This window comes from Aulonocara sp. 'chitande type north' Nkhata Bay, linkage group LG19 (assembly GCF_057382095.1).
Source record: "Aulonocara sp. 'chitande type north' Nkhata Bay isolate Kocher_YH1m ecotype deep benthic linkage group LG19, A_spYH_male_GT1.1, whole genome shotgun sequence".
Lineage (NCBI taxonomy): Eukaryota > Metazoa > Chordata > Actinopteri > Cichliformes > Cichlidae > Aulonocara > Aulonocara sp. 'chitande type north' Nkhata Bay.
The window spans coordinates 11,111,078-11,134,399 of record NC_141362.1 but is presented as its reverse complement, the minus strand read 5'-3'; the positions used below and the strand labels follow the sequence as shown (position 1 = coordinate 11,134,399).

The 23,322-nt window shown below is 42.1% G+C and overlaps 2 protein-coding genes and 1 long non-coding RNA gene across 3 annotated transcripts; all 3 read left to right on the top strand.

Moving 5' to 3' along the window:
• Positions 1-9,053: 9,053 nt before the first annotated feature.
• Positions 9,054-10,542, top strand: LOC147306577 (uncharacterized). The gene is made up of 3 exons (XR_015126436.1): positions 9,054-9,854; positions 9,940-10,051; positions 10,132-10,542. It is a non-coding gene; the product is annotated as an uncharacterized LOC147306577 (long non-coding RNA).
• A 1,471-nt stretch (positions 10,543-12,013) lies between these two features.
• LOC147306576 (interferon-inducible GTPase 5-like) lies at positions 12,014-14,400 on the top strand. The gene is made up of 3 exons (XM_086274607.1): positions 12,014-12,076; positions 12,449-13,014; positions 13,115-14,400. Exons 2-3 carry the CDS (start codon positions 12,450-12,452, stop codon positions 13,735-13,737), a joined length of 1,188 nt encoding a protein of 395 aa, XP_086130733.1. The 5' UTR covers positions 12,014-12,076; position 12,449; the 3' UTR covers positions 13,738-14,400.
• Positions 14,401-16,564: 2,164 nt separating this feature from the next.
• ccr6b (chemokine (C-C motif) receptor 6b) lies at positions 16,565-23,085 on the top strand. The gene is made up of 2 exons (XM_086274779.1): positions 16,565-16,672; positions 21,257-23,085. Exon 2 carries the CDS (start codon positions 21,266-21,268, stop codon positions 22,367-22,369), a length of 1,104 nt encoding a protein of 367 aa, XP_086130905.1. The 5' UTR covers positions 16,565-16,672; positions 21,257-21,265; the 3' UTR covers positions 22,370-23,085.
• The last annotated feature ends 237 nt before the right edge of the window (positions 23,086-23,322 follow it).

Below are 23,322 nucleotides of genomic sequence, written 5' to 3'. Positions count from 1 at the left end.
GTAAGGTCAAAGTGGACCGTATGTGGCCTGTGATGTAAAATTAGTTTGACACCCCTAATTTAGACAAAATATAATGTTGTCATGGTCCTGGGTCTTTTGACCCAGCGTTTTAAGTTTGAGTTTATTTTGTTCATTAGGTTATCTAAGTTCATTTGGTTATTAGACTCCTTGTGTTTTCTTCCCCTGTATTTAAGCTTCCCCTCACCCTTCGTGTTTCATGCTGCGTGTCTTATGTTATCAAGTTTGTATTATTATGCCTAAGTGTTTCTAGTTATTATTTTCCCCTCGTGTTTCCAACCATGTTAAATCTCCCCTGCTCTTCATGCGTTTCATGTCTGTGTCTTACGTTGTCAAGTTCGGGTTGTCATGTCTATGTCTCATTATGTTTCCTGTTTTATTGTGAAGAGGTCTGGTGTTCTGTGTTCATCATGTTCAGTTTTACTCTCCCACTGTGACGTCATTATGTTCATGTGTGCCAGCTGTTTCCTCATGTGTCTCCACTTCCCCTAATCACCTCCTGTGTATTTAAGTCCTCTGTTTTCAGTGTGTGATTGTCAGGTTGTCTGTTGTCCACGCCATGTTTCCTATGCCATGCTTCCAAGTTTCTTGTCTAGGTTTTTCTTATTGTTTGTTTAGATTTCCCAGTTTAGGTTTGTGTTAATTTTGCTTCAGTTTGCCTTGCCCTTTGTTTGTACCTTTTTTTCCAGCCATATTAAACGGCTCGCTTTTTGTTAACATTCAAGTTTTGTTCCCTGTTCCTTGGAGTCTGCATTTTGGGTCCTTTTTCAATTCATACAGTCTGCCCTCGCCAGACTGTGACAAATGTAGAACTACAGAATTGATGTGATGCTGTTTTCTAATTCTTTGTTAACTTCAGCACTTTGGGCTGAATCAGCTGGTGGAGTTTCTATGTTATCATTTGTAGCTTTCAGCATAATAACCTCTTGATGCAGACTGTATGGGGTAATGTAACATGTAGAAGTGTGTAGTACAGAGACTAGATTGTGAGGAGTGGTCACTGCCCTCCAGTGATCACAGTGAGGAACTGCAACACAAATGATATACCGGTATGTATGATTTATAATTTTTATCTACATCATTGTTGATAACATTTTATTGGTTCACATATTTTTTATGAGTTTGTCTTAAAACATTCAGATGCTCCATGTCATTCATGGTGAATAATAAATATTCAGCAGAACGTGCAGGAGAGGACTTGATGCACAGACTGGATCAATCATGCAGCTGATGAAGCTGTCATCAGGACATCAGCAGCACCTTGCTGACTAAGAAGTATATTGATAGATGCATATGAACTAAATTAAAAAGTCAGATTGAGAAAAAACCCCCACTGCTCAAAATAACAAAGTCACATTATGTTGGCCTGAAGTCTGAAGTGAGTGGAGCAAAATATCTTGGTCAAAAATGACTCCAAGGTTCCTCACAGCGTTACTGGAGGCCAAGGTAATGCCATCCAGAGTAAGAATCTGCTTAGATACCATATTTCTAAGATTTTCAGGGCCGAGTACAATAACCTCAGTTTTATCTGAATTAAGAAGCAGGAAGTTAGCGGCCATCCAGGTCTTTATGTCTTTAAGACATTCCTGCAGTTTAACTAATTGGTGTGTGTTATCTGGCTTCATGGGTAGATAGAGCTGGGTGTCATCTGCATAGCAGTGTAAATGTATGCTATGTTTTCTAATGATACTGCCTAGGGGAAGCATGTATAATGTAAACAGAATTGGTCCTAGCACTGAACCCTGTGGAACTCCATAATTAACCTCAGTGTGTTAAGAGGACTCTCCATTTACATGCACAAACTGGAGTCTATTAGACAGATATGATACAAACCACTGCAGTGCAGTACCTGTAATACCTACAGCATGTTCTAATCGCTCTAATAGGATATTATGGTCGACAGTATCGAATGCTGCACTGAGGTCTAGCAGGACAAGCACAGAGATGAGTCCACTGTCAGAGGCCATAAGAAGATCATTTGTAACCTTCACTAAAGCTGTTTCTGTGCTGTGATGAGCTCTGAAACCTGACTGAAACTCTTCAAATAAACCATTCCTCTGCAGATGATCTGTTAGCTGTTTGACAACTACTCTTTCAAGGATTTTTGATATGAAAGGAAGGTTGGAGATTGGCCTATAATTAGCTAAGACAGCTGGGTCTAGAGATGGCTTTTTGAGTAAAGGTTTAACTACAGCCAGCTTGAAGGCCTGTGGTACATAGCTGATTATTAGACATAGGTTGATCATATTTAAGATTAAAGCATTAATTAATGGCAGGACTTCATTGAGCAGTTTTGTAGGAATGGGGTCTAAAAGACACGTTGATGGTTTGGAGGAAGTAATTATTGAAGTTAACTCAGAAAGATGAAAGAAAGAGTAAAATATCAGCAGTTATCAAATTTGGCTTTTTTATTTCAGTAATGGTTACATTTTATTTGTAAAGAAGTTCATGAAATCATTACTAGTCAAAGCAGGGGTGGGGAACTCCAGGTACCAAGGCCCGGTGTGCTGCAGGTTTTAGATAACACGCCCTGGGTCAGCACACCTGAATCAAATGATTAGTTCATTACCAGGCCTCTGGAGAACTTTAAGACATGTTGAGGAGGTAATTTAGCCATTTAAATCAGCTGTGTTGGATCAAGGACACATCTAAAACCTTCGGGACCTGAGGTCTGGAGTTCCCCCACCTCTGTTTTAAAGGGACGGTTGGCTCAACAGAGCTCTGACTGTTTGTCAGCCTGGTTACAGAGCTGAACCTGTACCTGAACCTGGGGTTGTCCTTTCATTTTCATTTATTTATTTATTTATTTCACACTTGGTACAACAATTCAAACAAACCAACCACACTTTCTATCAAAAAGCACTACAACCATATGGTAAAAGGAGCAGGAAGAAGAAAATATTCTTATTAAACCCTGCCCGCTATCTACAATCCAACTTATATTACAAGTGGGCACCAAAAATCAGGGAACAAACTAACATTAACATTTATCTCCGGTCCTAACCCAAACCAAACAACAAATTTACAATCAGAATATACCACTCCACATAGTAACAAGGAGAAAAATAAAATTAAAACAAATAAAACAAAAAATTATAAAGGATCCTTTTTCAATGAACTCCAATTTCATTCATATTGAGTTATCGTTTTAAGCATGTAACACTTTTTAAAACAAAGTAAACTTATACAATTCTTTAAACTATAATGAAGAGAGTTCCACAGTCGTATACCCCTAACCGTTGGACTCATTAATCTTTGTGTTGTCCTAGCTAGCTGATGCTTAAAATAAAATTTCCTTCTGCTATCTTCTACCCCTGAACACATTAAAAATACTCTTTGTAATTTAAAGGGCAAAATATTATTTTTAGCCTTAAACATAATAAATAGTGTCCGTAGTTTCACTAAATCTCCTAATTTTATTTTATTTTATTTTATTTTTTTTTTTTTTTTGCCTGTCCCATTTGGTTCTTTAGCCATCAGAATTGTTGTCTGAAGACCAACAAGGATACCCAATGGATTTACTTTGCCAAATGGATCTTCGTGGCATTGCCGTATTGGTCCATTTGGTCGATCTTTGTTTTTATTATTTATTATATTTTATTTTCAGATGTTACAGACGGGACAGACATCAGTGAGGGATAGGAAAGGGAGAAAGAAAGAGGAAGGAAAGGAAAAACAGAAGGGGAGAGGGACAGTGAGAAAGGGGGGGAGAGAAAAAATAAAAATCTCCTGGATCACCTGTTGAGAGAAGAATAGAAGACAAAAAAAACAAAAAAACAAAGCAACATACTAAACACAACACCATCGCATTAATCTAGCTAAGTGTAAACAGCAGTAAATACTAAATATTCAATGTTGTTGTGCAGCACGCAGGACAGATGTGCTTCGAAGTAGTAGCCAAGAAAGGTGTAATTTAAGTCTACGAGCAGTGAATACCCATGTGTGCATACCTGTGTGGATCAGCGTGCTTGTATTCCAAAGGTTTCTCCATGTAACGATCTGCTAGGGAGTGTGGGGGGGGGCCACAGCCCCATCCTCCAGGGTATGAAGCAGGTATGGAGGAGATCAAAACTCCAGACATCCAGAGGCCCCCAGAACACAAGAGACCATGGAAAACCAACAGAGGGGCAGCCGCGCCACTGTCCCAGCAAGAGCTGAGGAGAGTCCCAGATGAGGGTTCACTCAGCAGCCGCGGAGCAGAAGCCAGGGGGAGTTGCAGTGACGCGCCCGTGAGCTCCGCCGGCAGCCAGCTGTGCCTGAGTGACCGAGCCCCAGGCCGAGAGGCCGGGGGCACCCCACCTCCGAAGTGGTCCGAGCGAGCCCCAGGTTCCAGGCCCCGATAAGCGGCCGCCAAGGAGTGAGCCGGTGTGTACCTGGACGCCCACCCCCAGACACAAAGAACCACCAACGCACCGACACCTGAGGGAGTCCGCCACCGGCAGGGGAAGTGGTGGTAGGTGGAGATAGGCCTCCAAACCTTGGAGGGCCTGAGGTGTCCCCAGAGAGGTGGTGTCTGATACCCAACCTGACATATAGACACAGACATACAGGCACATACAGACACAAACATCCATTCCCCCCCTCATGCTCTCATGTGCACTCACTCCACACTCAACCAACGTGGAGACAGACATAAAGAGACGCTGTACACACGATCACACTCCCCAAGCGTACTCTACAAACCGGGTCTAGGTACCCTTGCCCCTGGAGGGGGGAACTGCACCCAGACCCAGGTGGTGTTACCCTTTTCCCTGCGGTGGGGAGAGGCAGACCACCCCGACTCCGTAGCAGCAGGGAGGCCCCACACTCCAGACCGCAGTCGGACGGCCAACTCCTCCTAGCCCTCCCGCTCCAGCAGGCCGCAGGGAATGGGGGTGAGAGAAGACTCCAAACCTCCCTCCACCCGCTCATTGTAGTGTTGATGCATGTGTGTTCTAAGGTGCAATTAAAACCCAGGAGAGCATGGAGCTACCTGCCAAGAAGCAGCAGGTAAGCGCATAATCTCCTAATTTTAATAATTTCGATTTTATAAATAATTTATTTGTATGTTCTCTATATTTAACATTATGAATCATTCGTATCACTTTCTTCTGTAATAAGTTTATAGATTTTATAGTTTTCTCATATGTATTCCCCCAAACTTCCACACAGTAACTAAAATATGAGAAAAACAATGAAAAATATAAAATGCGCATTGTTTTATAGTCTAATAAATCTCTAACATTTCCCAAAATATAAATGTTTTTAACCATCTTCTTTCTAATATACTCAATATGTGATTTCCACGTAAAATTTTCATCTACTATTACACCCACAAAGCGAAATTCAGTAACTCTATCAATCAATTCTCCATCAATGGACATAATAACTTTATCCTCCTTTACACGATTGCCAAATATCATGAATTTCATTTTTGTCAAATTCAAGGATAATTTATTTACATCAAACCATATTTTTAATCTTAACATCTCAGAAGTCATAATTTCAACCAAATCTTTCAAATTCTCTCCAGAGCAATAAAAATTTGTGTCATCTGCAAATAAAATAGAATTTAACCTTTTTGACACGTCACAGATATCATTAATATATAAATTAAAAAGTTTAGGTCCCAAAACAGAACCTTGAAGAACGCAACATACAATCTTCAATCTTTCAGAGGTGTTACTGAGAAAATGTACATATTGCGACCTATTTTGTAAATAACTCCTTAACCATTTCAATGCCACTCATCTCACACCATAATTATACAATTTAGAAATCAAAATATGATGTTGTAACGTATCAAAAGCTTTTTTTAAATCAACAAATACCCCAACTGTATATTTATTAGAGTTCTTAGGGTTGTAGTAAGATGTTCTGGCTTTGCGGAGGGCTTTCTTATAAAGCAACAAACTATTTCTCCAGGCTAAATGATGATCCTCTAAATTTGTGACACGCCATTTCCTCTCCAGCTTACGAGTCATCTGCTTTAACTCAGTAACCAGTAGGTGGCAGACAGTCACTCTGACAAATAAGTGACTGGCCAAGTAATCCCTTACAAAAGTAACACAGGACAGTTATGGTAACAAAAGCCGTCAGTAACACAGAACTGCTGTTTTGCTGTGTTTCAGAGCAATAAGCCTCAGTGTGCACCTGGATGAACCTCGTCCTCCTTCAGTGTGTAACAGTGACAGTAAAACTAAGGCACAGCAGTGAATGTTTGGAGTGGGGGCTCGATGAACAGAGGGAGAGGTTGGTTAATGGAGGTATGGAGAAGCTGCAATTGGGGACGGTGACACAGATTGATTCCTCTTCTAGTCTTAAATACTGCCTGCAGATTGGCCTGGATCTCCCACAGGTGAGTATAACAGGTGTAGTGACGAGGGCTCCGCCCAGAGGCGGGAACACAGGGACACCATGGAAAAATCCAGATAACTCAGCCGGCCCATGACCACTTCTCATTTGAGACTTTTGTTAAAAGCAGATCCTTAAACTTAGTTACAGCACTTTCAGAAAGACACCTACTGTGATGACAGTCATGTGTAATCCATTATTCTAAATGTAAAGGCTACTGTAACTGATTTTCAACATCTGGATGTTAAAATCATCTACAATTAATATTTTTATCAGAACTGAGCACTAAATGAGATAAAAGTATGACAATCAGAAACTCTAAGGCCCAGATGGACGATCGATAACAACAAATAAAACTGTTTTTTTTTAGTTTTCTGGCTTTCAAGTGAATTAAAACTACGTCTACATTTTTGGGTGATTGATGAGTGTAAGAATGCTGCCACTCCTCAGCCTGTGCTTCGTGTGTGTGTGTGTAACTTCCGCCCAAACTCAGGTACAACCAGTCGAACTTAAAACACAACAAAACGAACATTCTTTGGTTTTGACTCATCGCCCATCACAGCAGCAAACACAGTGATCTTATTGGCTGAGCTCTGCTGTAGGCGGTGCTCGTGGATTTTAAGTATTAGACTCTAATTGTCCAAACAGTGTCTGTGGTTCACTTCATTAACCATGATGTTTGCTGCTCTTGCAGGTGCAGCTCTGTTATCAACACACAGCCTTCCTCTCTGTTTCCAACAACACCTGGGCCCTATTTCAGGAAGCCGGTTTGGAAAACTCAGAGTGAAAAACGATACTCGGGGTTGAGTAACCCCGAACTGTCCAACTCGGAATATTCGGTTTCAGAAAGGCTGATAACAATTAGTTCAATCAACGCGGAGTTGCTTTAACCCCAAGTTAAACGCGCGCACGAGGATACATAAAGCCCTGATTAGTGGAGCACAGATTAAGTGAGTCACCATGGAGACGGAGGGAAAGAAGGCGCGGTCAATGTATTTTACAGCGCTTGAGGCCGAAATTCTGATGGCAGTATATGCCGATAACATGCAAATTTTGCAGAAAAAAAGTAACACAGCCTCAGCTGCAAAAGAAAGGGAGCATGCATGGCAAAACATAGCCGACAGAGTCAATGCGTGAGTGTTAATTTAAACATTGATCTAGGGATTTCCACCCATTTAACACGTTATTTTATTATATTTTATTTTATTTTTTATGTTATACATTTTATTTTGTGATGTGATGTGAGCGCAGGTGCAACCCAACAGGCCCCAAACGTTCCTGGCAGCAAGTAAAAATGAAATATAAAAATATAGTCCAAACAGGTAAGGTGTAATTGTATTATGAGCCATAGTGCTTGGTCTGTTTGTCCGATGTAAATCGATTGCAGTTAGAGGCTACATTAATTTCCCCTCTGTAAGCACTTATTGAAATTATCTGAGCACATTACAAGTACATATTTGCTTACTCTGTATGCTCAAATGTGACCCGTTATAGCCAACAGAAAAAAAGCGGAGGCCCGAAAAACAGGTGGGGGTCCTCCACCACCACCACTCACAGAGGCTGAGCAGTTAGCTTCCACATTTGTGATAATGTTGGCAGCATCACATATGATCTTCACAGTGCAGAGAACACAAATTAGCATCCATTACTATAATGAAATAATTTGTTAGTTTGAAATGCTACAGGGAACTATGTACCTGCACATTAATGCTGTGGAAAGACTTCCTGTTCACATAGTCTCCTTCATTTACTGAAGGAGCAATGATTGGAATGTGATTGCCATCTATACAGCCAATCACGCCTGGGAACCGTGAGAATAAATGTAAAATTTAAGTAGTAGTTCAAGTATCACCATATAATGAATTAAGTTTTCTTCATCCTGATACCTGCAATTTTGTGGCATCCCTCTTTGATAAATCTTGTGGGTCTATGACCGGGGAACACCACAAACGAGTGCAGGAGACGTTTCAGTGCAACTGTAACATTCCTGACTGCCCGACAGACGGTAGCCTTGGAAACGTGCTCAGCGTCACCAATATTATACAGAAAGCTCCCGTTTGCAAAAAACGAAGTGCAATACAAATAATATGTACAGAACTGAGAGAATGTCGGCGATGTGTCACATGAGCAATATTAGGCCTGAGGATGTTATTCAAAGAAATTATAGATTGTGCTGAAAAACGGTAACGTTCACACAGAAAATCATCAGGAAATGATAAAATGTCCAAACGCGCTCTAATCACTCTCTCCCGGCGGAGAGCTCTGCGGAGAATTTGGGCTTCAACATCTACTGGCTATTCAAGGAAGGGGCACGCCATGTCTGACACTTCCTACAGTCAGGTTTCCGACAAAGAGGCGGAGAAAGTCAGGGTTAGTTGAAGCTAACCTGCTAGGGGGCAGGTTAGCTTCACGGAGTGTGTCGTCATAGTAACTCACTCAGAATTAATCTAAACTCGCTTTGTGAAACCGAAAACCCAGAGTTTTCGTTAACTCAGGGTATACTTACTCAGAGTTTGCACTACACCGGCTTCCTGAAATAGGGCCCTGCAGTTAAAAAAAGAGTAAAAACAAACTGGTTGGTTCAGTTTGCAGCATTTTCATTGGTCGCTCTCTGTGGATCTGCCCTCACCTGTTCTGCACCTCTATAACAACCAGGGCCCTGTTTCAGGAAGCCGGTTTAGTGGAAAAACTGAGTAAGTATACCGTGAGTTAACGAAAACTCTGGGTTTTCGGTTTCACAAAGCGAGTTCAGCTGCAGCCTGAGTGAGTCACTATGACGACACACGCCGTGAAGCTAACCTGCCCCCTAGCAGGTTTACTACAACTAACCCTGACTGTCTCCGCCCCTTTGTCGGAAACCTGACAGTAGGAAGTGTCGGACATGGCGTGCCACTTCCTTGAAGAGCCAGTAGATCGTGAAGCCCAAATTCTCCGCAGAGCTCTCCGCCGGGAGAGAGTGATCAGAGCGCGTTTGGACATTTTATCATTTCCTGATGATTTTCTGTGCGAACGTTACCGTTTCTCAGCACAATCTATAATTTATTTGGATAACATCCTCAGGCCATATATTACGCATGTGACACATCGCGGACATGCTCTCAGTTCATTGCATATTATTTGTATTGCACTTCGGTTTTTTGCAAACGGGAGCTTTCTGTATAATATTGGTGACGCTGAGCACGTTTCCAAGGCTACCGTCTGTCGGGCAGTCAGGAATGTTACAGTTGCACTGAAACGTCTCCTGCACTCGTTTGTGGTGTTCCCCGGTCACAGACCCACAAGATTTATCAAAGAGGGATGCCACAAAATTGCAGGTATCAGGATGACCAAAACTTAATTTATGATGTGGTGATACTTGAACTACTACTTAAATTTTACATTTATTTTCAGGGTTCCCAGGCGTGATTGGCTGTATAGATGGCACTCACATTCCAATTATTGCTCCTTCAGTAAATGAAGGAGACTATGTGAACAGGAAGTCTTTCCACAGCATTAATGTACAGGTACATAGTTCCCTGTAGCATGTCAAACTAACAAATTATTTCATTATAGTAATGGATGCTAATTTGTGTTCTCTGCACTGTGAAGATCATATGTGATGCTGCCAACATTATCACAAATGTGGAAGCCAAGTGGCCAGGCTCTGTCCATGACTCACAAATATTCCGTGAATGTACACTGAGCACAAAATTTGGACATGGTGAGTTGAGAATACTTTAAAATATATAAAGACCAATTGCTTCAGGGACATTTGAACTGAAGTGTACCCTTCTGTCTTAGGAGAGTTCACTGGCTACTTGCTTGGTGATAGGGGGTATCCATGTTTACCCTATTTGCTTACCCCTTACTCTGACCCTGAACCGGGCCCACAGCAGCGATATAATCTGGCTCATTGCAGGACAAGAGCCAGAGTTGAAATGACTATCGGAATGCTTAAGGCCCGGTTCCAGTGCCTGCAAAGGCTCAGGGTCACCCCAGAAAGGGCATGTGACATTATTGTGGCATGTGTGATTCTTCACAACATTGCCACAATTAGAGGAGAACACTGTCCTTCTGAACCAAACAGCAGTGATCCAAACCATGAACATCCTGACCCTCCCACGGACATACAAGATGGAAGTGCAGTCAGAGACACCATATGTCACAATCATTTCTTTTGACCCATCACCTCAACATGTTGAAAGAAGAATAAACAGATTTTCTGTTCAACTGGCTTTATTGGTCACCTGTGTTTCCTGTACACAAAGTATTAAAAGATGTAAACCTCATAAAGTGTCTCTGTTGCTTCCTCCTCTGTAACAGCTGTCAATGTTTCTTCATTATTTTCCTGTAGTAAAGAAATAAACAACATTGCTGTTCTACTGTAAACTCATATAATCTGTGGAGTATTACTCACAACTGCATGTTGGTCTGGCTCAACAGGAGGCTGCACCAGATGCAGTACACCATCACCATCAACTGATAGAATATGAGGTTTATACAGGTCACTTATAACTTACAAGGGACCAAATGGCAATTAACAAACATACCAAGCACCTTACACTTCATTGTCATTATGCTCTCAAAGACAACCAAGACTGAGGGAAGGCAAAATCAGTAGGAAAATAACTTCACTACAAAATAATCCATTATGGTAAAGAGTTTATCAAATGAATGAGTAGCACTGCAAAGGTGACTGGGAAGAAAGGATGTATGCACATCATGTATTATTTTGAATTTACCCCCTATGTAGGCACTTGTGTCTTGCGGGCTTATTGCCTCAGAGGATGTCCCCGCAGAGATGCCTTCGGCCACAGGGCGCCCACTGTTTTGGCTGAGGGCCAACTGCTCAGCCTCTGTGAGTGGTGGTGGTGGTGGAGGACCCCCACCTGTTTTTCGGGCCTCCGCTTTTTTTCTGTTGGCTATAACGGGCCACATTTGAGCATACAGAGTAAGCAAATATGTACTTGTAATGTGCTCAGATAATTTCAATAAGTGCTTACAGACAGAAAATTAATGTAGCCTCTAACTGCAATTGATTTACATGGGACAAACAGACCAAGCACTATGGCTCATAATACAATTACACCTTACCTGTTTGGACTATATTTTTATATTTCATTTTTACTTGCTGCCAGGCACGTTTGGGGCCTGTTGGGTTGCACCTGCGCTCACATCACGTCACAAAATAAAATGTATAAAATAACAAATAAAATAACATATGATAAAATAACGTGTTAAATGGGTGGAAATCCCTAGATCAATGTTTAAATTAACACTCACGCATTGACTCTGTCGGCTATGTTTTGCCATGCATGCTCACTTTCTTTTGCAGCTGTCGCTGTGTTACTTTTTTCCGCGGAATTTGCATGTTATCGGCATATGCTGCCATCAGAATTTCGGCCTCAAGCGCTGTGAAATACATTGACCGCGCCTTCTTTCCCTCCGTCTCCATGGTGACTCACTTAATCTGTGCTCCACTGATCAGGGCTTTATGTATCCTCGTCCGCGCGCTTCACTTGGGGTTAAAGCAACTCCGCGTTGATTGAACTACTTGTTATCAGCCTTTCTGAAACCGAATATTCCGAGTTGGACAGTTCGGGGTTACTCAACCCTGCGTATCGTTTTTCACTCTGAGTTTTCTAAACCGGCTTCCTGAAACAGGGCCCAGGTGAGAACAAACTGAAGCACCGATCGCTGTTGTTGCTGATCCAGCTGTGTGTGTGTCAACAGTACGAAGAATCCAGTGAGTACCTGCTGTTACCTTAAACTTAGTTAAGTGACAGGTTTGCTGTCCTATCAGAACAAGAATGAGAATAAGCACAAATTATTTTTTCAAGTCAAGGAAAAGGAAAAGTTTCAGGTTTATAGAAAGATATTATTTGTAAATTAATGTTAATGTTGGATGTAAAAATACTCAACAAACCCCAGGAAGAGACTTTGGTGGCCTCAGTGTTTTCTCATATAAACACGTCTTTTACCGACATTTAACGTTTTACCTTTAATCACTTACTGCCCACATGTGCTGTGTCCGTGTGCCGTCAGTAACATTACTGATTATCAATAGTATATTTCTGCATTCCAAAATAAAAGTCTTTATGTTTTTTCTTTCTGTCAGGATGAGCATGGAGGATCCAGATGATTCGTGCCCAGAACAAATTCCTGGAGTTAAAGAAGCCCTGAAGAACAACGACACGGCCGGAGCAGCAAAAAGGATTAAAGAATATTTAGAAAAGCAAACCAATGTCTCGTTAAATATCGCCATCACAGGAGAAAGTGGTGCAGGTAAATCCACCTTTATTAATGCCTTCAGGGGGATAAAGAACAGAGACGAGGGAGCTGCTCCTACTGGTGTCACAGAAACGACGTCGGAGGTCACACCGTACCCCCATCCAGATAATCCCAACGTCACTTTATGGGATCTTCCTGGAATCGGAACCAAAGACTTCCCAGCAAGGAAATACCTGAAGCTTGTTGGGTTTGACAAGTATGACTTCTTCCTCATCATCTCAGACACTCGCTTCAGAGAAAATGACGTGAAACTCGCTCAGAAGATTCAGAAGATGAAGAAAAATTTCTACTTTGTTCGCTCAAAGATTGACAACGATATCCGAGCCGAGGAAAGTGTTTCCGACTCCAGCAAAGAGAAAACTCTCACAAAAATCAGAGACGACTGCGTTCAACGTGAGTGAGGTCGAGTTTTCAAAATCATTTAAATCTCGTTTTTAATCGTTTTTTATTTGTATGAATCTGATGGTGTTGACATGTTTCCTCTGTAACGCAGGACTCAAAGACTTGGGCATCGAGTCTCCACGAGTCTTCCTAATGTCGAGTTTTCAGCTCCACAAGTACGACTTCTCTCTCTTACAAGAGACCTTAGAGACAGAGCTTCCCAAAGATAAGAGAGACACTCTGCTGTATGTCATGCCCAACGTCAACCCCGACGTCATCAGCAAGAAGAAAAAGGCTTTAAAGGTACACTTATACCTCTTGGCCACTCTGTCTGCAGCTGCTGCAGCTGTTCCCGTTCCTGGGCTTTCTGTTGCTGTTGATGTTGCTGTGCTCATTGGTGCTGTCACACATTTTGTACATGCGTTTGGTCTCGATGTCCAATCTCTGAAGAGACTCGCTATCAGAACAGCTGTGTCATACACTGAGCTGCGTGATGTCATCATTTCACCAGTGGCTGCGAAGGAAATTACTAAAGAGCTCTTCCTGAAGGTGTTCGCCCAACTTGGAGGAGCAGCTGGATTAATTGGAGCAGAGGAAGTATCCAGATTCATTCCGATAGTGGGAATCCCGGTAGCCATGAGCCTCTCCTTCGTCACAACCTACAGAGTTCTGAACTTTATCCTCAACCAGCTCGCTGAAGACGCTCAGAAGGTGTTAAATAAGGCTCTGGTCTGAGCGTGAAAGGAAAAGGCAATGAAACTCAGTGAAACTGGGATTCACTCATGAAACTCAGTAAACCAGTCTCCTTGTACAGCTGGTCAGCTTCACACACTCAAACTTTTCTCATCATCACATACATACAGAAACAAACATCATCATATTATTCAGATATGAACTGTGTAAAGTGTAGAAGTCTGAGTCATTGTCATGTTTTTTCCTTTGTGTAAGTGCTTCCTCAGGACATCAGGAGATACGATGACCCAGCTTCAACTAGTTGCGGCAGATGGCTGAACTTCCTGGGTCTCCTTCCTGTTAAAGGCAGTTTTTCCTTCCCTCTGTCACCAGGTCTTTCGTCATAGAGTGATGTCTGATTGTTGGGGTTTTCTCTGATTTGTAGGGACTTCACTGAACTTAATTTATCTGAGCTGTTTCTACCTTTACTCAAACATGTCTTGTTGTTTGAATAAATTGTGATGAAACTGGTTGTTTTGCTGTATTATATTTTCACATCATAGCTTCCAGAGTTAAACAGACTGTTTGATGTAATGTGAGAATCAGGGGTTGTTTTGATGTTTTTACTTGCTGTTGACTGTGGATTGTGATGAGTGTTCACTGCCCTCTGGTGGCCAAAGTGAGAAACTACAACACAAATAATAACGATATGAATTATATTACTTATCACCATCACACCTGTTTATTATTAATAAAATGTTATTGATAAATAAACATCAGTGTTAGTGTGTAGGTCAGCCACTATATCATTTATAACTTACCTCAGCACTTCAGTCATCTGATACTCTTCTACACCACCCAGAGGCTGTCTCCTCCTTCTTCAGCTTCCACCTGACTCCACCTTACAGTCTCCTGTCTGTTTCAGAGTGCACCTTCTGCATAAGACGTCGTCCACCTGTGTGCATGTACAGGGTGCAGGGTGGACGCAATATTAGATACCTTGACTCTGTGGTGTAGATTTACGTTATGCACAAAACAGAATGAGGATTAATGGTGGAGAATACTAACGCATCTAGGAAATAACAGAACAGACTGCAGCCATCAGATGTATCCTGAGTCCTTCGATGACAGCCTCATCACCTGTAACAAAGACAGGAAGGATGAACTTGAACTGGCTGTGACGTCAGTGAAATGCATCGCATAGACACGAGGTGGCGCCATTTCACTACCAAATACTGTCAGTTTGTTTTGGAGCCACAAACAGCAGCAGGAGAGGAAACCGGAGACGCACTGCAGTGAACATTCACACAGAGAAATCTAAATCTAAACACGGAGCACACGCTGATCAGTGATCAATCGTTTACTGGGTTGTGATCAGTTACAGGGATGGAAAATAATCACAGGTGATGTTGTGAATATCTGACTGACATTAATATCACAGGTCTGTCAGTAAACTCGGCCTCATCTGTTTGATTCGTATTATTATCTCCAGTTTTTTCCACCTGCTCTTCATCCCTGTGAAGCTGAATCTTTGGATTTAAAACTCAGATGTGAAATTTGGCAGAACTGCAGTTTTATCTATAATCTACAAGTTGGCCAGATGGTGACTGAGTGATGATGATGCCCCACATTGATCGTCTTCATCTTCCTCAGTTCCCTGAAGCTCTGCTCGTTGTTTACCCGTTGCCACAGTGAATCTGTCCTGTCACCTACATGCGTTTCTGTGAAACTGGAAACTCTGAGTTAAAAGTTAGAGTTTGGTGAACTTGGTGCTTTGTGGAGCAATCTCTGATTGTTGTCTCAGATATTATCCCGTAAATACAGAGAAATAAAGTTCAGCTTTGCTCTCAAACTCCCAGAAAACCTGCAGCTGACGTCTGACATCATCAGTTTCTGTTCAAAGTTAGAAAACAACAGAGATGGAGGCAAACTTCCTGCAAAAACCTCAAATGTTTTGAAGTTTATTTACTTATTAACTGTTATTTTGAATGGAATTTATTTTATTAAATAAAGTATAACATGTTATATTATGTAAAACTGTATTAAAAATACAGAAAGAAAGAAACTTGGATTCTTCTGGATGTTTGATTTGGTATCCAGTATTTATTTGTACATTTACCTGTTTTCCACTGATAATGCTGTTAATAAATAACTAATAAAAATCCCAGAAATGCTTTTTAGATTTCCTCTGTGTGGGATCATTGTTCTGTTGATTGTTTGGTCCCAGTTTGGTCCCAGTTGTAGCTGTGGAACAGACGACCTCACAGATGAGTAAATACTACTTTGATGTACACAGGATTTATGACTCACATCAGGCCTGGTGCTGCAAACATCTGCACGCTGGTCTCGTCTGTCCAAAGAAGATCGTTCTTGCTGTGTTTGATAAAGGATGAATTTCATGATTCCCTGATATGTAAAGACCTCAGAATAGAGGAAAGGTGTACTTTATTTTTACTATTACTGTAACAAACCACTGTCACTGATGTTACTGTAACAGTGCGGTGTATGGAGCACACGGATGACACACAATGCAAATATTGTGGGTTCTCCTTCCAAATCTAGGCCGGGTTTATTTAACTAATGTATCTCATAACTCTAAAGTTGTTGTTTGTTTGTTCTAAGGCAACAGATTAGCATTTTTAAATAAAGCCAGCAAATCAAATGTTACAGTTTCCCACAAAAAAGAGAAATCCTTCGTGTCAGACGTGACCTTTGTGGGGGCGGGTAAATCGCGTAGGGAGAACGTCCCCACGCGGCTGGTGACGGCTTTGCTGATCAAACCATCAGATAAGGAAGCTCCGTGTGAGTGCGAAGATCAGAGGAGCTTTTCACAGTCATCGAGCCCGAGAGAACGTGGCTTTGACTGCGCCTGCTTTGAGGTTTTGTTCTTTGTGGTGCCATCACCGTCTTCTTACCCACACAGAGCGAGGAGCTGTTAAAGAGCCGCCGCTCTGTCAGGAGTCAGAAAAATATCGGCTCAGGGAGAACGCTCTGCAAGGTATGCATGCTCTACACTTTACTGTCTCACTGCATTGTGATTTTAGTGTGTCTGTTTTCACTGTGCTGCATCTAAAGAAACGTTTGTTTAGATGCAACACAGAATTAATTTTAAAGTTTTAAAGAAATGATCAGACTTTAAAGGATAAAATGCCTTTCACAGATATTATTTCATATTTGGAGAACTGCCAGTTCTGCAAAAACATGAAACCCTGTTTGTTCCCAGTTTGCATTTTTAGAAAGGTGTTGTCTTTTCTTTACTGCCTTTCTCATTAATAACAGCCTCACTGAGGGTAGTGAGAACTGAAAGAGGTAAAGTGAGAGCAATATCAGCCTGTCACATTTGTTCCTCACGGCAGGTTTTTAAAGAAGTTCAAGTTCTTGTTTGTGTCTTTATCGCGGCGCTGCAGGGTCCATTTACTCAGAACTTAAATGTGTTTCCTCAAAGCTGTGAAAACAGCATCCATGTCCTGCCTCCTCATTCCAGAAACAGAACGATACATATCAGGTAATCACGTAATTAAGACGATCGTGGGGTCAAATACAGATTAATCTGACTGCTACCTGCTCCACATGCTAATACGAGCCTCGAAGGTTTACCCAGAATGCACTGTGATTTATCAGAAACAGATCAAACATCAGGACACTGAGGTTGGTTTCTGCTCCTCTGTGTCACAGATATCAAACCGCTGCAGTTTATTTATACCGATGCTCACAGCCTGTCAGCGAAAACCATCTGTAGCTCTGGACTCTTGTGGCTCCAACACTTTGGTTTTTAAACAGAGCTTCAATGTGTTTCTCAGCTTTGAACATTTCATGTGAACATCTGATGGATTTGTGACATTGTTAAAAAATGCTGGAATTTTTTTTCAATGCTTAAATCTGAACCCACTGGCTGTGGATTTCAGGGCCTGGAACTCAGAAAACATCCACAGTATGAAAGTAAAGTGTAGCAATGTTTCATTAAAACAATAATAATAATGCTTCATTAAAAAAACGAGTTAATGTACCTAAAAAAAAAGATTCTGAGGCGTTCGGGTGGGAGGAGCCATGACCTTGTTTTTTTGTGTCATCTATCATAATTATAAGAAGCACGAATGCTGTGTGAGGGAAAAGCAAACGAGGACAAGTGACTGGAACATTAAGTTGTCCTGATGCTTCCTCCTCTCGTACGGATCCATCGCGCTCTGATTTCATGTGAAATAACTGACGCCTTCTCGCTCGCCCAAACTCTTTCCATCCCTCGTTTCTATCTGCTTTGATGGTTTTTCCACAACTGCTGTGACTCAAATCTCTAAACCCCAAACTCAACTTTCAAACCTCACCAATGCACCAAAACTGTCTTATTGGCAAACCACACATTAGGAGACAGACACAGTCAGTCAGACTAATGACGGCGCTGCAGAGGCTTCATTGTTAACGCAGCTACAGAAACGTGTTACAGCAATTCTACAAACACGTGAAGTAAAAGCAGAGCTGGACCTCAGATTACAGACGAGTCACACCTGCAGCTAATTTACAGCCACTAATTAACCCTACATGCAAGTCTGTGGCCTGCAGGAGGAAACCAGAGCACCGGCACACTCAGCCCACACTTAAATATTATTATTATCATGTCCATGTAAAGCTTCATGTGTTAAACATAGCATTTTAATTTGGTGGGAAGCGTGAAAAGGTGTGAAATATGTGAGCCGGCGTCCCAGTGACTGCTGGGCCCTGACCTCAGGACGCACAGGAGTCTCCTCAGATCAATGAATTAAAATTTAACAAAGAAACAACACATAATATTAATTATTAATGCTGCTTAAAAGTTTTTACTTTGAAGGTCAGCTCTCTCCGTTTCCTGCTGTTTTCATTATAAACAGCTGAACAAGCAGAATTATTATCATGTTGGATTTTTTTAGTTAAATTTAAACAGATTTTTTTGATTTAGTTGCTTTATAAGTTTTAGTTTTCATTTCATGTAATTTCTGGGATTAATAATAATAATTGTTGTTGTTGTTGTTGTTGTTGTTGTTGTTGTTGTTGTTGTTGTTACAGGCATGTTTAACTCAAACACTACTGTTGGTGGAGAGGAACTAAAAATGAAACTTTTCCTGTTTAATTATCTGTATTTTAGCAGCTTTGTAATCACACGTTGTTCAAAGACACAATGAACGAGCTCATGTGGGAAACAGCTTCAAAGCCTGCAGACGGATCCTTGCACAGACCCACGTTCATGAATGCATCAAAAGTGAGACATTTAAATCTCACACTTTGCATGTCCTCTGCTTTTTATATGGGTTAGGACTGTCTGTACGCGCTGCCCTCCATCTTCCTCCCTTCATCCTCCTCTGCCTCTCACACTCTCCCACCCTCGCTGCTTTATATCAGCTCAGATCAGAAAAACTGTGAACAGTTCTGAGTCGTCGTGTTTAAGAAGTGACGTTTGAAGTCTTAGATGATTTAATTCTGCGAAAGGATTTCAAAGAAGGTCAAATGAGGTACTTTAATCTCATCAAGGTGACACACTGTCTGTAGGTCACGGCCCACGTGTGGCCTGGTTTGATCTCAAGTAAAAATGCTTTATTAAAAAAAAAAACTTCAAAATTTATTTTTTTTACTAAAAATAGTTTAAAGATTTCTCCTGGAAAAAGCACAAAATTTAACAGCGAGGTGATAAAATCTAGATTCAGTGAATCTGAAACTGTTACATTTTATCCACACGTTTAGCTCATCACGTTAGTTCCTCTGATTCTCAACAATAACAATAATAAATCTGATCTTGTTTTTTATGTTAGTAATGATTCAAACGAGCTCTGAAACAGTTTTACAGCCACAGATGTGACGACCTCACAGCCACAAACTGAAATGAAGCATAAAAACTCTAAAATTGACCCAACAATTTCATTGTTCTCTGACAATGACAATAAATAAATAAATACTAAATACTAAACAGTTAAACTCAGCAGTAAAAGCCAGTCTGTGAAGATTCTGACTGTTTGGATTTGACATCATTATATTTGGTTTGTCTGCATCTAGACCGATTTTAACTTCTCATCCGACAGCATAGTTTTATTGACAAATAAATAAATTAACGAGTGAATGAAATGTTATCCGGACTGGAGGTTAGAGCTCGCCGGCTTCTTCAGAAATCAGAATCTGATTCAGAGAATCTTCGTTTGTGTTTGAACAATGCAAAAAAGTGCAGTTCTGCAGACACAAAGCCTCTGCACTCCCTTTTTTGTGATTTTCTCACTTCAGTTTGGCTCTTAGTGTTTGTTTTTTGACCTCATTACATCTGAGATGCCCTCTGATAACAATCGGATCATTTTCTAAGCGAAGCACAAAGCACGGCGTACCTGTGCAGGCGTCGCCTCGGGCTGAAAGTGGGTCATTCATAACCAGAGGAACAGCTGACACAGAACGATGGTTTATTTTCTGAAACCACCAGAAAAGGTGTGAGGAGTCTCAACCCCCGGTGTGTGCAGGGTGCACGCTGTGCTGGATTGATTTGTATTGTTGGTGCTGAACTCTTCATATCTTCTTTCATCAGACAGCGCAGTGGTCTGTCAGAGGTCAAACCTGCTTTCTAATGATGGCACAGGGCTTTCCTTTGGTGTCATCACACAGATGATTAATTTTGGCTTTTTTTTTTGGCACCACAGATTTAGCACCACAGATTTCTACATCTGGAAGTAAAACTGCAGCTTTAGATCAGGACAGAAATCACAGTAATTCAGCTGTTTGTGAGAATCACATCACAAACTACCCAACACAACTGATGTTACAAAGTTTTCCTTCAAATCAAAGGATCTGATTCAAATTAAAATTGGTTCAATGTTAAAAATTATTATTACAATATTATTCGTCACACGATCATACATTTAGAAATCAGGCGGTGTGTAAACTTTTACAACTTCAGTGTCCTGAAACTTTTGCATCTGCGTCTCAGACTCGTTCTGCTGAGTTTGCTGTTAAATGGATGAGACAGACTCATCTGGAGAAGAGATCGTTATGTGGCACAGAGCAGACAGGAACACAAAAACCACCAAAGACACTGTGCTGAAGTTTAAGGTCGGAGCTGCTGTGGCGGCTTTACGTGGATACGTGGCAGAAACAGGAAGCTATTAGAGGCACAGACCAAAACACCCACATGTGACTGCGAGACCTTCACTGACTGGTGGAAGCAGACGCCGCGGCTTCAGCTCATGTAGCACGTCAGACACTTCACGCTGGAGGGATCCTTGATGTCAACATGACTGACCCAAAGACACGAGAAAGGTCGGCTCCAGGACGGCGAACCCAGGCAGCGCAGCAGCTGGACAGCTTTCAGGAAACATTCACAATTTATGTGTTTTAATTCTTTATAAACAAGCGTTTTTTACAATGTACAACGTCTGGTTTCTGTGAGCGGTGGAGCATTAAATAACACGTCAGATCTACTGGGAACAATGGAGGCCGGAGATCCTCTCTGAAGTCTCTTTTCTCATTGCTCAACCTGAACAACATCACATGATCAAAGCTTCACTGACAGCGTGTTTCAGGTCCTTCTGCAAATGTCTCCAGTCAGTGCTTCACTCATCATGTTTCTTTTCTTCTCCAGGTCGCAAACATGACGGAGAGTCCTGCAAACGCGACATTCGGTGACTATGACAACGGTACTGAGACATATATCGATGACGACGGCTTCTGCATCATGGATCCTGACGCCAGTGAGGTCATCACCCAGACTTTGATCCACTCCATCATCTGCGGATTCGGCCTGATTGGCAACGTCCTGGTGATGGTGACTTACAGCTTCTACAAGAGAACCAAGACCATGACGGACGTCTACCTCTTCAACATGGCCGTGGCCGACCTGATCTTCGTGGCTACACTTCCGTTCGTCATATACAACGAGCAGCACGATTGGTCGATGGGCAGGGTGGCCTGTAAGGTGCTCCGGTCGTCCTACAGCATTAACCTCTACAGCGGCATGCTGCTGCTCGCCTGTATCAGCTGCGATCGGTACATCGCGATTGTTCGGGCGACGCGCTCCTTTGGGACGCGCTCCCGTGCCCTCGTCTACAGCCGCCTGATCTGCTTGGCGGTTTGGGTGTTTGCAGTGGCGTTAACTCTCCCCACGCTCATCTACACTGAACCCTCTGAAGATAACTCCCCGGGGTCTGACCGCGTCACCGTGATGTGTCAGATGTCTTTCAACCAGACTGAAACTGCGGCGCTCGTGAAGCTGCTGGTACCCAGCCTCCAGATGGCTGTTGGCTTCCTGCTGCCACTGTGCATGATGGCGTTCTGCTACTCCTGCATCATCTACACGCTGCTGAGGGCGCAGAGCAACCAGCGGCACAAGGCCGTCCGGGTGGTGTTGGCGGTCGTTGCTGTCTTCATCGTCTGCCATCTTCCGTACAACGTGACCCTGCTGATCCACATGCTGTCTCTGTTCAAGCAGAGGAGCTGCGACGCCGAGAACCTTAAACTCAAATTTCTCAACATCTGCAGGACCGTCGCTTACCTGCACTGCTGTCTCAATCCCTTCCTCTACGCCTTCGTCGGGGTCAAGTTCAGGAACCACTTCCGCCAGATCATGCTGGACCTCTGGTGCTTCAGCAAAAGGTACATCTACACCGCTCGCTCGTCACGTGGCACGTCCGAGATCTGCGTGTCAGGGCTGAAGTTGTCGGAAGGCTCCAACAACATGTCGTCATTCAGCGCTTAACACTTCAGCTATAAAGGGAAATCAGTCTGGCGCTCATCGCTCTCAAGCTTTGCTATGAAACTGTGCTTTAATCATAGAGACTGTGAGATGTTCTCATCTACTGCATCCAGTTTATATGACACAAAACTCGACATCAAGTCCAACAGCTGTCCTCAGAAACACAGGTGACCACAGCAGCTTATTATCCATCAAACTAAAAACACAGCAGCAGAATCTCACGCTTTGACTTCACGTATTGTTCTTGTGATTTAGAAGTAACTGTGTCGTGCAGGTTGCAACTGTACTCTTTGCTAATGAAGTTTGATGCTATAAACTGCATCTCTAACTGAACTAAACATAATGTACTTTTTTTAACGGGCAGGTTTGGATGTTTGGGACATCGAGGTCGGTTTTCTGTGACATGAACATGTAAACACATAATCCTGCAATCTGAGAATGAAGCGCCCTGTTGGAATAATTTGGTATTACAGTCGAGGCGTTTATTCCTGTTCTCGTGTCACCAGCAGGAGCTTCTTTTTTGTGTATGATGATTAAATCTGCTGTTTTTAAAGATAAGAAGCTAAACTTCTTCATTTTCTGGATCTTCCCATAACTGTCACTTGAACCTCATCTTCTTTTCTTGAAGCATGCTGTACACCTGCCCTGCTGTTTTTAATATTTGGCATTTTGTAGACCTGTGTTTTGTTTTGTTTTTGCATTATCTGAATAAAACTGTATGAAAATATCAGGGTTTTAATCAATATTAATTATTAATTTAACTGGATGTGCCAAAAGTTTGCAGACTAAAATGTATTTTTAAGATATTGTGTGCGTGGTTTCTCTGTGGATAGATATCATCGTACAGTTCTGAGTATCATGTCTGAGAGGAAGTGGGTAACCCGAGCAGAGCAGTGGGCCGAGCACGGGGCTCTGGGGAACACCACAGCTAAACTGGGCTTTGGAGAAACAGGAAG

Excerpts from the sequence above, each read along its gene's own strand:
- LOC147306576 (XM_086274607.1), top strand. The coding sequence starts at position 12,450 with ATGAGCATGGAGGATCCAGATGATTCGTGCCCAGAACAAATTCCTGGA. Across the intron at positions 13,015-13,114 it reads CAGAGACGACTGCGTTCAAC|GACTCAAAGACTTGGGCATC; the intron begins GTGAGTGAGGTC and ends TCTGTAACGCAG.
- ccr6b (XM_086274779.1), top strand. The coding sequence starts at position 21,266 with ATGACGGAGAGTCCTGCAAACGCGACATTCGGTGACTATGACAACGGT.